At 37.8% G+C, this 13,344-nt stretch overlaps 1 protein-coding gene across 6 annotated transcripts in view; it reads right to left on the bottom strand.

Annotated features, from left to right (window-relative positions):
- MYBPC1 (myosin binding protein C1) overlaps window positions 1-13,344 on the bottom strand; it is a 101,344-nt gene that overhangs the window by 32,596 nt on the left and 55,404 nt on the right. For all 6 annotated transcript variants that reach the window (XM_060194241.1, XM_060194237.1, XM_060194240.1 and 3 more), the window contains 5 exons: window positions 12,135-12,259; window positions 10,025-10,130; window positions 7,656-7,822; window positions 5,731-5,893; window positions 5,411-5,517 (listed from right to left, as the gene is read on the bottom strand). In XM_060194241.1, coding sequence (XP_060050224.1) covers window positions 5,411-5,517; window positions 5,731-5,893; window positions 7,656-7,822; window positions 10,025-10,130; window positions 12,135-12,259 — 668 coding nt within the window. The remainder of the gene's footprint in view (window positions 1-5,410; window positions 5,518-5,730; window positions 5,894-7,655; window positions 7,823-10,024; window positions 10,131-12,134; window positions 12,260-13,344) is intronic.

Raw genomic sequence — 13,344 nt, 5'->3', positions numbered from 1 at the left:
CTCAAAAAGAGATTAAGAGATACTGAAAACAACAACAAAGACCTATGGGATGACTTCAAAAGAAACAATATATGCATTATTGGCTTACCAGAGGAGGAAAGCATTCTTCAGGCCATAATAGCTGAAAACTTCTCTAGTCTAGATAACATCAAAGACATAAAGATTCAAGAAGCCCAGAGGGTCCCAAACAGAATTAACCCAGACATAAAGAAACCAAGACCCATCATACTTAGAATGGAAAGAAATAAGGATAAAGAAAGGATCCTGAAGGCTGCAAGAGAAAAACAAAGAGTCACCTACAGAGGAAAACCCATAAGATTAGCAGAAGACTTTTCCATACAAACACTACAGGCTAGAAGAGAATGGCAAGATATCTATCGAGTGTTCGATGAGAAAGGCTTTCAACCAAGAATACTGTGTCCTGCTAGACTGTCATTCAGACTCGATGGAGGTATCAAAACCTTCTCAGACAAGCACCAGTTTAAGGAATCAACTATCAACAAGCGTGCCCCGAAAGAAGTTCTGAAAGGTCTTCTATAAACAGTCAGACCATCATAAATAGGACATATATCAGAACACTCTAAAACTCTACAAGAATGGCGTTAAAATATCTTCAATCTTTGATATCAATAAATATCAATGACCTGAATTCTCCTATCAAAAGACACAGAGTAGAAAGATGGATCAGAAAACATAACCCAACCATATGTTGTTTGCAGGAATCACACCTAACTCAACAAGACAAACACAGACTTAAAGTGAAAGGATGGAAAACTATCATACAAGCCAATGGCCCACAAAAAGGGGCAGGAACAGCTATTCTCATATCTGACATGATAGACTTCAAAATAGATAAGATTAAAAAAGATAGGAATGGATACAACTTAATGTTCAGAGGATCAATCAAGAGGACTTAGCAATTATTAACATCTATGCACCCAATGAGAAGCCATCTAAATACATCAAACTTCTACTGAAAGAACTACAGCAATATATTAACAGCAACACAGTCATAGTAGGGGACTTCAACACCCCACTCTCTCAACTTGACAGATGATCCAGGCAGAAAATCAATAAAGACATAAGGGAGCTAAATGAAGAGATAGATAAACTAGAACTATTGGACATTTTCAGAGTCATTCATCCCAAGAAACTGGAATACACATTTTACTGAAATCCAAATGGGACATTCTCAAGGATAGACCATATGTTAAGCTACAAAGACAGCATCAGCAAATTCAGGAGCATTGAAATCATCCCAAGCAACTTCTCAGACCATAGTGGAATGAAACTAACACTTAACAATCAACAAAAGATTAGTAATAGTCCGAAAATGTGGAAGCCCAACAGTACACTTCTTAACAACCTCTGGGTCAAAGAGGAAATAAAGGAAGAAATCAAAATGTTTTGAGAGTTCAATGAAAATGAAGACACAAGCTACCAAAATATTTGGGACATAGCTAAGGCAGTACTGAGAGGGAAGTTCATAGCTATACAAGCACACATTAGGAAACAAAACAAAATCACAAATAAACAGCCTGATTGCACACCTTAAAGACCTAGAAGAAGAAGAACAAATGAACCCTAAAGCAACTAGAAGGACAGAAATCACTAAGGTTAGGACAGAAATAAATAACATTGAGAATAAGAAAACCATACAAAAGATCTACGAAAGTAAATGTTGCTTATTCGAAAGAGTGAACAATACTGACAAACCTTTAGCTAGACTCACAAAACAAAAAAGGGAGAAGACCCCAAAAAATCGGATACTAAATGAAAGAGGAGATATCACAACAGACACTGCAGAAATTCAACACATCATGCGAGGCTTCTATGAACTAGAACTAGCTTATATGCCACCAAGCTAGAGAACCTGGAAGAAATGGACAATTTCCTAGATACCTAAAAACTTCCAAAAGTAAGTAAAAAGGAAGTGGATAACATGAACAGGCTCATCACAGCTAATGAAATTGAAACAGTTATCAAAAATCTCCCCAAAAATAAAAGTCCTGGACCAGATGGTTTTACAAATGAATTCTACAAAACCTTCAAAGAAGAACTAATACCTCTATTTTTAAAAGTCTTCCAGAAGATTGAAGACACCGGAATACTCCCTGCTAGCTTCTATGAAGCTAACATCACTCTGATACCAAAAGCAGACAGGGACACAACCAAAAAAAGAAAACTACAGACCAATATCTCTGATGAACATAGATGCTCAAATATTGAACAAAATTCTAGCCAACTGGATACAACAGTATATTAAAAAGACTGTTTATCATGACCAGGTGGGGTTTATCCCAGGCATGCTAGGTTGGTTTAATATATGTAAATGAATCAATGTGATCCACCACATCAATAAAAGCAAGACCAAAAACCACATGGTCATATCAATTGATGCAGAGAAAGCCTTTGACAAAATACAACATCCCTTTATGATCAAAATGCTACAAAAATGGGAATAGATGGAAAATTCCTGAAGATAGTGGAGTCTATATATAGCAAACCTACAGCCAACATCATACTCAATGGTGAAAAACTGGAAGCATTTCCACTGAGATCAGGTACTAGAGAGGGCTGCCCACTATCACCATTCCTATTCAACATAGTGTTGGAAGTTCTTTCCATAGCAATAAGGCAGGAGCAAGGAATTAAAGGGATATAGATTGGAAGAGAAGAATTCAAACTCTCCCTATTTGCAGATAACATGATAGTATACACAGAAAAACCTAAGGAATACAGCAAGAAGCTTTTGGAAATCATCAGGAAAATACAGTAAGGTGTCAGGCCACAAAATTAACATTCAAAAGTCAGTGGCATTCCTCTATGCAAACACTAAGCTAGAAGAAATTGAAATCCAGAAATCAATTTCTATTACTATAGTAACAAAAATAATAAAATATCTAGGAGTAAACCTAACCAAAGAAGTGAAAGACTTGTATACTGAAAATTATGAGTCACTACTCAAGGAAATTGAAAGACACAAAGAAGTGGAAAGATATTCCATGGTCATGGGTCCGTAGAATAAACATCGTCAAAATGAATATACTACCCAGAGCCATCTACAAATTTAATGCTATCCCCATCAAGATCCCAACCACATTTTTTAGGAGAATAGAAGAAATGCTACAAATGTTTATCTGGAACCAGAAAAGACCTAGAATTGCTAAAACAATCTTGAGAAGAAAGAACAGAACCAGAGGCATCACACTCCCAGATCTCAAATTGTATTATAGGGCCATTGTCATCAAAACTGCTTGGTACTGGAACATGAATAGACATACTGACCAGTGGAATAGAATTGAGAGCCCAGAAATGAGCCCCCACACCTATGGACATCTAATCTTTGGCAAAGGGGCCCAGACTATTAAATGGGGAAAGCAGAGTCTCTTCAACAAATGGTGTTGGAAACAATGCAGAATAATGAAACTGAACCACTGTATTTCACCAAATACAAAAGTAAATTCCAAGTGGATCAAGGACTTGGATCTTAGACCACAAACTATCTGAATACTTAGAAGAAAATATTGGCAGAACTCTTTTCCGCATAAATTTTAAAGACATCTTCAATGAAACAAATCCAATTACAAAGGAGACTAAGGGAAGTATAAACCTATGGGACTACATCAAATTAAAAAGCTTCTTCACAGCAAAAGAAACCACTACCCAAACCAAGAGACCCCTCACAGAATGGGAGAAGATCTTTACATGCCATACATCAGACAAGAATTTAATAACCAACATATATAAAGAGCTTGCCAAACTCAACAAGACAACAAATAACCCTGATGCTGAGGAATTATTCTGATGCAGAACCTGTGTCTGGGCGGCTTTTGGGGACCTCAGGCCGGGCCACCCAGCAGGGCATGAGTGCGGGATACGATGGGTGCCAGGTGTCGGTCTGCGCCGTGGAGAACAGAGAGAGAGAGGAGGTCCGGAGCAAGTGGGGTACACAAATCTTTATTATTGGATGGGGGGGGGGTGGCTCAGGCCATGTGGAGTCAGCTGACAATGGCCATCCCCACTACCTCACCACCAGGCGAGAGAGAGAGAGAGAGAGAGAGAGAGAGGGCGCTGAGGGAGAGAGAAAGAGAGAGAGAGGGTACTGAGGGAGAGAGAGAGTGAGCCCAGAGAGAGGGCGGAGGGGGAAGTGAGAGAGCTTTTATTGGGTGACGTGTGGGGGCAGGATTGGTTGAAGGGGCACTGCTAGGATTTCGCGGGGCATGGTAAAACCTGGGGGCAGAGACTGCATCAGAATAATTCCTCAGCATCAAACCCCATCCAAAAATGGGGGGAGGACATGGACAGAATATTCACCACAGAAGAGATCCAAAAGGCCGAGAAACACATGAAAAAATGCTCCAAGTCTCTCATTGTCAGAGAAATGAAAATAAAGACAAAAGTGAGATAGCACTTCACTCCTGTGAGAATGTCATACATCAGAAAAGGTAACAGCAGTAAATGCTGGAGAGGGTGTGGGGTCAAAGGAACCCTCCTACACTACTGGTGGGAATGTCAATTGGTTCAACCTCTGTGGAGAACTGTCTGGAGAATTCTCAGAAGTCTAGAAATGGACCTACCCTATGATCCTGCAATTCCTCTCCTGGGGATATATCCTAAGGAACCCAACATATCCATCGAAAAAGATCTGTGTACACATATGTTCTTGGCAGCACAATTTGTAATAGCCAAAACCTGGAAGCAACCCAGGTGTCCAACAACAGATAAGTGGCTGAGCAAGTTGTGGTATATATACACAATGGAATACTACTCAGCTGTAAAAAATGGTGACTTCATCGATTTCAGCCAATCTTGGATGGACCTTGAAAAACTCATGTTAAGTGAAATAAGTCAGAAACAGAAGGATGAATATGGGATGATGTTACTCTCAGGCAGAAGTTGAAAAACAAGTTCAGAAGAAAAAAAAAAAACACAAGTAGAACCTGAAATGGAATTGATGGAATTGGCATATCACACCAAAGTAAAAGACTCTGGGGTGGGTTGGTGGGGAAAATATTGGTCTAAGAAGGATTACAGGGGACCTAATGGGGACTGTATTGTTATGTGGGAAACTGGGGAATGCTATGCATGTACAAATTATTGTATTTACTGTTGAATGTGAAACATTAATTCCCCAATAAAGAAATTAAAAAAATCTTTTTGCATCACCAGCACTCAAATAGTTATCTAAATGTTTATCTGGTTAAGGTGGACATAAGAGGAGTCAAAGTAGCTGGTATCTGACATCTTACTAAGCTACTTCACTGTAACTATTAAAATAAACTTATAATTAATACTAATTTGTATATTTTTCCCTAAAAAAATCACATAATTATGGCCATGTTATCATTCTATAGCAAGTAAAAAAAATTAGAACATGATTTTGCAATGTTTTCTTTCATCTACTTACCAATAACATGGACTTTGGCAGACAAAGTCTCAGTGTAGGCATCTGGTGCAAATACATAATCACCTTCATCCTCAAGGAGAGCGTTGGCTATCACTAACTTGTGGATTCTAAGAACAAGGTGAAAAAAGGAGACAATTTTAAGACTTGCCAAAGATTTACACTGTAAATGATCCAAATAGATGACACACTGAGATTCTTTGGAAGCAAAAGACCAGAAACATATATATTTTTTTCTGTGAGTACTCTTCAGAGGGTCCCACAAAATGTCCTTTAGGAAGCAGAGAAAGCAGAGATGGGTAAGGCTCATCTAGCTTGCTCACCTTCCTTTGTGAGCAACCTTTATGCGGTCACTCTCCTGAACAGGGAGACCATTTTTAGTCCATTTTCCGGGTATATTTTCAGAGATTTCACACTTTAAGCAGACTTCTTTTCCAAGCTTTACAGTCTGATCGGTCAGAGGGGTTATTATCTTCAGAGGTCTTACTACAGGAAGAGTAGATGGTTATAAATGCCAAGCACAAACAACATGCAGACCAACCTCATCCTAGCACAGTTAGTTTTGCCATAATGCTTATTTTGAAAAATGAGAATTTATTCTAATCAACCAACATACTAAGGAGAAATTGGAGTATAACACAGATTTCATAGCTTATTTCATTTATGAGAAGAACCAGGTAAATTTCGAAAACTGTGTCCAGTTGAACTGAATGCAATGTATGTGAGTATATGTGTATACACACACACACACACACACACACACACACACACACATCTCAGCCATTTACCAGTTACTTCAATTTACCCATGTTAATATGGTCCATCACCATGCACATCTAAGGTTACAACCTTTCCAATTTCATTTTTTAAAACCAGAGTACTGCTCATTTCTGGCTTATGTTGGTGCAGGACATTAAACCCAGGACCTTTAAGCTTCAGGCATGAAAGTCTACTGCATAACTATTATGCCGTCTCCTTTGCCATAATCATTTCCAATTTTAATCTCATTCTATCACTTTACAATAACTCACAACCTGCAGCACTTTTGCTGCCACTCTCACAAGCAATTTAAAGTCTTTTTTTTTTAAAGCCTAAAGGGGGGAGGAATAAAGTCTCTTTTTTAAGGCAACATGCCATATTTATAGTCATATGCCACAAAAGGACATTTTAATCAATGATATACTGAATATCTGATGGTAGCTATCACATATACCTAGGCATATAATAGATTGTACCATCTAAGTTTGTGTAAGTGCCTTCTATAACATTCAAACAAAGGCAGAATAATTTTTCTCAGAATGTATCCTTGTTGTTAAGCAAAGAATGAATGACTGTATTTGTCACAGTCATTAACCACTTTATGTGTAGAAACTGTGCCGCTATATTTTTTTTTAAACTTTCTGCTCACAACATTGGGTTGCGTAAATAATTCCACTTTTCTCATTACTCCTGTGGTTTTTAGTACATGACTCAATATATGGCTTATAGATTTTTAGAAATGAATAGATCGCATTATAGAAGAGCTGCCTATATTTTCTTTACAGGGTAAAAATATCAGTTTAAGATCTGCCAATGGTTGAAACACCTGCTTGATATTAAACTAAAATGACCATAATCTCATAAAACATAAAGAGTGCAACTGAGATTACTTCTGAATAATTCATATAAGTAGCAATCTTACTAAGAAAGAGGTAGCACAATTTCTGTCTAATATTCATTACCAAGCTTCTTGAGAGATTTGCTATTTAAATTTTCATGGCTAACTGGAAGGGACAGGGCTTGCTATTAAAAACTGATAACAACTGGGTGGAACCCTATTAGCAAATGAGCTTTTATAATGTTCTTACTTGAGCCCCACTGGTTTGAGTTACTTCTTACCCCAAATGTAAAAGCAGAATGATGAAAACTTATTTGTGACCAGATAGCAAGTTGACCAGAAGCTAAATGAGCATCACTGGAATTTATATCATGTCTAAATATTTACCAGATATTCATATGAATTTGGAGTCACAGAATTTCTTAATCACTTGGGTAAGTTTCTAATATTAATATTCAACTAGTAAACTGGGTTATTAGTTAACCTTGACCTTGACTGATATGATATAGATAGTCAGCTGGAATTCAGGCTACATTTTTAGATTTGCCACAGGTCAAAGTAAAAAAATTTCAGAATTCCCTACAACTTTACTAACAAAAACACCCCAATTGGTAAGTCAGCTTGGGCAACATCCAAGGAAATCATACTTACAGTCAACACTTAGTTTAGCAGATGATTGTCCTCCTGTTGTCATTACAGAATATTCTGCTGTGTCAGCCTTTGTAGCTCCTTCTATGACCAAAATGTGTTTTTTGCCTTCAACTCGAATCTTATATCTTGACTTTGGACCAGGGAAAATCTCCTCACCATTCTTAAACCTGAGTTAAAATAAATGATTTAAAATTTATTACAAAAATGGAGTTCTGAGGGGGCTGGGTGGTGGTGCAGCGGGTTAAGTGTACATGGCATGAGGCACAAGGACTGGTGCAAGGATTCTTGATTGAGCCCCCGCTCCCCACCTGTAGCGGGGTCACTTCACAGGTGTTGAAGCAGGTCTGCAGGTATCTACACCCCCCATCTCCCCCTCCTCTCTTGATTTCTCGATTTCTCTCTGTCCTATCTAACAACAGTGACAGCAATAACAACAGCAGTAATAACAATGAGAATGATAAAAAACCAGGTCAACAAAAGGAAAAAAAAATAGCCTCCAGGAGCAGTGGATTCCTAGTGCAGTGAAGTCCCAGCGATAACCCTGGAGGCATTAAAAAAAAAGGGAGTTCTGGAGATGAACTCTTTTGGTCTTGGGTGTTTGTTACAGAATTTGTTACCATTGCAGAATGTCTGAAAGATACCAGATACCCAAATATGAATCAATCTATCAATATCATTTGGGTCAATGGCATAACAAACATTGCCTGAAAAGTTACACTAAAAGAACCAAAATCCACAGTCCAGGAGTTGGTGAATATCACTGCCTGTGGCAGAGTGATGCTCTGGTTTTCTGTCTATGTTTTTGTCTCTCTCCTGTTAATATATATTTAAAAAAGAGCCCTTCTTCCCATTAAAGATCAATTCTATAAAGATGCTAAGAGTGAATTTTACCTCTTGATGAACAATAGTAAGGGTGATATTGCTGAATTTATTTATTTATACCAAAACACCACTCAGCTATTGGTTATGTGGAAATTGAACCTGGAATCTCTAGCAAGCAAATAGTGCCACTGAGTAATCTTACTAATTCTTTATATATATTAAAGATATATATGATTCTAGATTATTAATAGAATAAATGGTTTGTTCTTTACTGATTATTAGAGATTCCTGGTATGCAATTTACTACATTGCTCAACAACAACAAAAATCATTTCAAGAATCTTCTAGTTTTTAATTTTGAGGTTACTCACAGACAACATAAGCAAAGACTCACATATAACCAGAAAATTGGTTTTATTTTTTAACTGTAATAGGCAATTTCAATCAAAATTTTTTCCTGGGGTACAGTGACAGTAAAGTGACTTGGAGTTAAGTGAAAATATATTTAAGTCTGTCATTCCATGTAAGTTGCCACTGTGGCACAGTGAAGTAAGCACAGAGCAACCATGGACTTGAGAGTCAAGAAAAGTTGAGTAAACTGCAGCCATTCATTAATAAGTATCCACTTCCCTACATCTTTTTTTTTTTTTTTTTTTTTTTTAGGATTAATTAACAAAACCATAGGGTAGGAGGGGTACAACTCCACACAATTCCCACCGCCCAATCTCCATATCCCACGCCCTCCCCCGATAGCTTTCCCATTCTCTATCCCTCTGGGAGAATGGACCCAGGGTCATTGTGGATTGCAGAAGGTAGAAGGTCTGGCTTCTGTAATTGCTTCCCCGCTGAACATGGGCGTTGACTGGTCGGTCCATACTCCCAGTCTGCCTCTCTCTTTCCCTAGTAGGGTGGGTCTCTGGGGAAGCTGAGCTCCAGGACATATTGGCGGGGTCTTCAATCCAGGGAAGTCTGGCTGGCATCCTGATGACACCTGGAACGGGTGATTTACTGGGTTTCTGTGGTCATTCTAGTCCTGTCTTGTTTCGGTCCGGGTGGTCTCCTCTGGTATTCCTAGTTGATCCGGGAGAGGAGAGATGAGGAGAGAAAGCGATCTGCTGCTCGTAGCTCCGCCTCCGGAAGTCGAATCCCTACATCTTTACCATGTGAGATTTCTGGATCTTTTTTTTCCAGCTCCATAAGGTGTACAAATATCCAGCATCTTAATATAGTTTAGTTATCATCCCTACTATGACAAATGAGGTTGAGTTTATTATTTATTTATATATGAATAGAAAAGCCATTTCCTGTGGCCCAAGAAGTAGCTCAGTAGATAGAGTTTTGTACTGGCAGATAGGAAATCATGAATTTAATTCCTGATGCCTCATATGCCAGATTGATACTTTGTTTTCCTCTATCTTCTCTCTTTCTGTAATAAATAAATAAACTTATGGGGGAAAAGCCATTTACCAAAGCCATTTACATTATCCAAGTCATGAAGGTATTTAAAAATCTATTAAAAATTGATAAAATTCATGAAAGTTACTTACCATTTTACATTGGCATCATCTTCAGATACCTCACATTCTAATTCCACTTTCTCTCCACAGTAAGCAGTTGTATCTTCCAGCTGTTTGGTCACCATAATTGGAGGCTCTAATATGAGAAAACTGGATAATCAGAATCTTTAACTCATCATGGCCTGATTTATGTTCTTTTATTTTATTCATAGATGAAAAATCAACAGTACAAAGCTATCATCCACTATAAAGTTACATGCTTTATGTGGTGTTAGGTAGTAGATGGAATTTTTTTCTTTTTTTTTTCTCCCCCCCCCCCAGATGGAATTTTTATGTCTTGGCAAAAAAAGCAGCTAGTAACCCTGAGTAAGTTTTTTAAAAATGTTCTCACAATGATCTAAATCAAATACTTAATTTTTCTAGAGAGTAAACAAAACATATGCCAAACATCCTTCTTTGATAAATGAAATAGCAGGTAGTAGACATTACTGATGGAAAACCTGTAACAATGGAATTGTTGAGTTCTGGTTTTAGATGAACATTTGAGATTGTACTGCTGTTTGCAATCAGAGGGCCTCATAAGGAAAATAAGCATTTACATCCTGACCTCCCTTAGCAGATGACCTCACCAATGTGGCCTGGAACCTCCCTTCTCCAGAGCCATATTCCATTAGGGAAAGATAGAGTCAGGCTGGGGGTATGGATCAACCTGCCAACACCCATATATATAGCAGAGAAGCTATTGAAGAATCCAGAACTCTTTCCTTTTGCACCCCCAAAATAATTTTGGTCCAAAATCCCAGAAGGGGAAAAAGACCAGAGGGCTCTGAACCCCAGGTCCACAGAGACCTGGAGTATTTGTGACCAGGAATCCTTGTTCTTATACCATCACTGAGAGGGAAGAGAATCTGGAAAACACCAGAAGAAACCAGGCACTATTTTTCTTATCTGAGAGGGGAGAGGAAAAAGGAAAGACACCTGGGAGGAGTGATAAGTGTAGGTGTAACTTAGAAAAGAAGTGAAGGCAGGACTGTAGAAGTGAATAAAAATGGGGATATATATATATATATATATATATATATATATATATATATATATATATTCAAACCATATACCTTGGGAGAACTATGACAGTTACTGCTGAAGAGGATGGGGTGGGGGTGGGGGGCAGGGCACAGAACTTCAGTGGTGAGATTGGTGTGGAATTATACCCCTATTATCTTATAATCTTACAAATCACTAATAAAAGTAAGGAAAATACAGGGATTTAAATTTTTTAAAAAGAAAAGAAAAGGAAGCCGGGGAATAGTGCAGCAGTTTAAGCACAGTTAGCGCCAAGCTCAAGGACAAGCGTAAGGATCCTAGTTCAAGCCCCCAGCTCCCCACCTGTAGGGGAGTCACTTCATAGGCAGTGAAGCAGGTCTGCAGGTGTCTTTCTCTCCCTCTCTCTGTATTCCCTTCCTCTCTCCATTTCTTTCTGTCCTATTCAACAACAACATCAATAACAATAATGATAACTACAACAACAACAAAAAAGAACAAGGGCAACAAAAAGGGAATAAATAAATAAATTTAAAAATAAATAAAAGAAAAATGTATATATCACTTCATTGACACCCTTTACTTGATGTTTTCATAATGTCTTAGCAAATGATAGCTTTTGGCACTTAGTGCTGATGCTCTTTTATTAATGATGTTGGTTTCTCGAGAAACTTATTTGTAATAAGCTGAGTATGTGGAATGAAAATTACTCAGTAGACTTTGTTGGTTCAGAAATGCAAAATAGAACTGTTCTAGTGAAAAATATTGCTTGAATAAAAACCATTTTTACTCATTATTTCCTCCCCCATCCCATCAGTTTCTCTAAATGTAAAAAAAAAAAAAAACCCTAAAATTAATTAGAATACAGAATAACTGCTGGTATAGAGGAGTTTCAAAGTAGATCCACTCAAAGGAAATAATTTCTACAGGAAGCTCTGCACAGAAGCTCCAGCACATAGCTTGTCACTGTCCTTCTTTCTTTACATTTTTTTCTTTATTGGGAATTAATGGCTTATACAGCTTGTCAATTTCATTGTTACTATGACTTGCAGGACAGGGAGAGCAGCAACTGCATGATTACAGTGGGGGATGACCTTACCTCTCACAAAGAGCTCAGTGGAGCATTTCTCATCACCAGCTGTCACATAATACTCAGAGTCATCTGTCAGTGAGCAGTTATTGATAAACATGATTCTTTGGTTTCCTTTATGTTCAAAGATGTATCTGTTTTGAATAGGAGGAATTTAAAAAAAAAAGCAAATGAATTTTATTTTATTCTTTATTTCCAGCAAAGTTGATTTATAATTCAGTATTGTTTGGCAATCAGGGATATTATTTTGATCTGTGATTATGCAGCATATCTTACATAGTTTAGAAAATGCCAATTACAAAGCCAATTTTCATCTTCAGTCATGTATTACATACATGTGATGCATGGGCCTATTTACCCATACTTAATTTTTGCAGTGTTCTTTTAGGTGAAGTTCTTACTTCAAATGTAGGTCAATATTTATATATTTGGAATTCAAAATTTTAACCTTATTGTTGGAAAAAGGTTGGCTAAGATTTACAGAGACAGAAAAAAAAAACCAACCTTATACATGTTTAAAAAATAACCAATTTGGGAGTCGGGCTGTAGTACAGCGGGCTAAGTGCAGGTGGCGCAAAGCACAAAGACCAGCATAAGGATCCCGGTTCGAACCCCGGCTCCCCACCTGCAGGGGAGTCGCTTCACAGGCGGTGAAGCAGGTCTGCAGGTGTCTTATCTTTCTCTCCTCCTCTCTGTCTTCCCCTCCCTCTCTCCATTTCTCTCTGTCCTATCCAACAACGATGACAATAATAACTACAACAATAAAACAATAAGGGCAACAAAAGGGAAAAAATAAGTAAAATAAATATTAAAAAAAAGTATTAAAAAAAACAATTTATCTACTTAATATGGAGAGAGTGATTCAGTTTTACTAATTTGTTGATTCCACTCCTTGCCTATCCCCATAGATTTTGGTGGGGGAGCTAGTGATTATACAATTTAAACAATAATATGAATTTAATGATGAATAAATACTTTCATTGAATGTGATGTTCTCGTTAATGACCTTAAGATTTGGATATATATATTATTTTAGGTATCATCAGAAAGGGAAAGGGAGAGGCATAAGGAGAGGGAGAGAGAAAGATCACAGCACTCAGGACCAGGTAGCAGCACACCTGGTTGGGTGCATTAGTTACCATGTGCAGGGACCCAGGTTCAAAGTCTCTAGCCTCCCTCCCCCCACTGCAAGGAGGAAGCTTTCTAAGCAGTAAAGCAG

This window comes from Erinaceus europaeus, chromosome 7 (genome assembly GCF_950295315.1).
Source record: "Erinaceus europaeus chromosome 7, mEriEur2.1, whole genome shotgun sequence".
In the NCBI taxonomy this organism is placed as follows: Eukaryota; Metazoa; Chordata; class Mammalia; order Eulipotyphla; family Erinaceidae; genus Erinaceus; species Erinaceus europaeus.
This window is presented reverse-complemented; position numbering and strand designations above follow the sequence as displayed.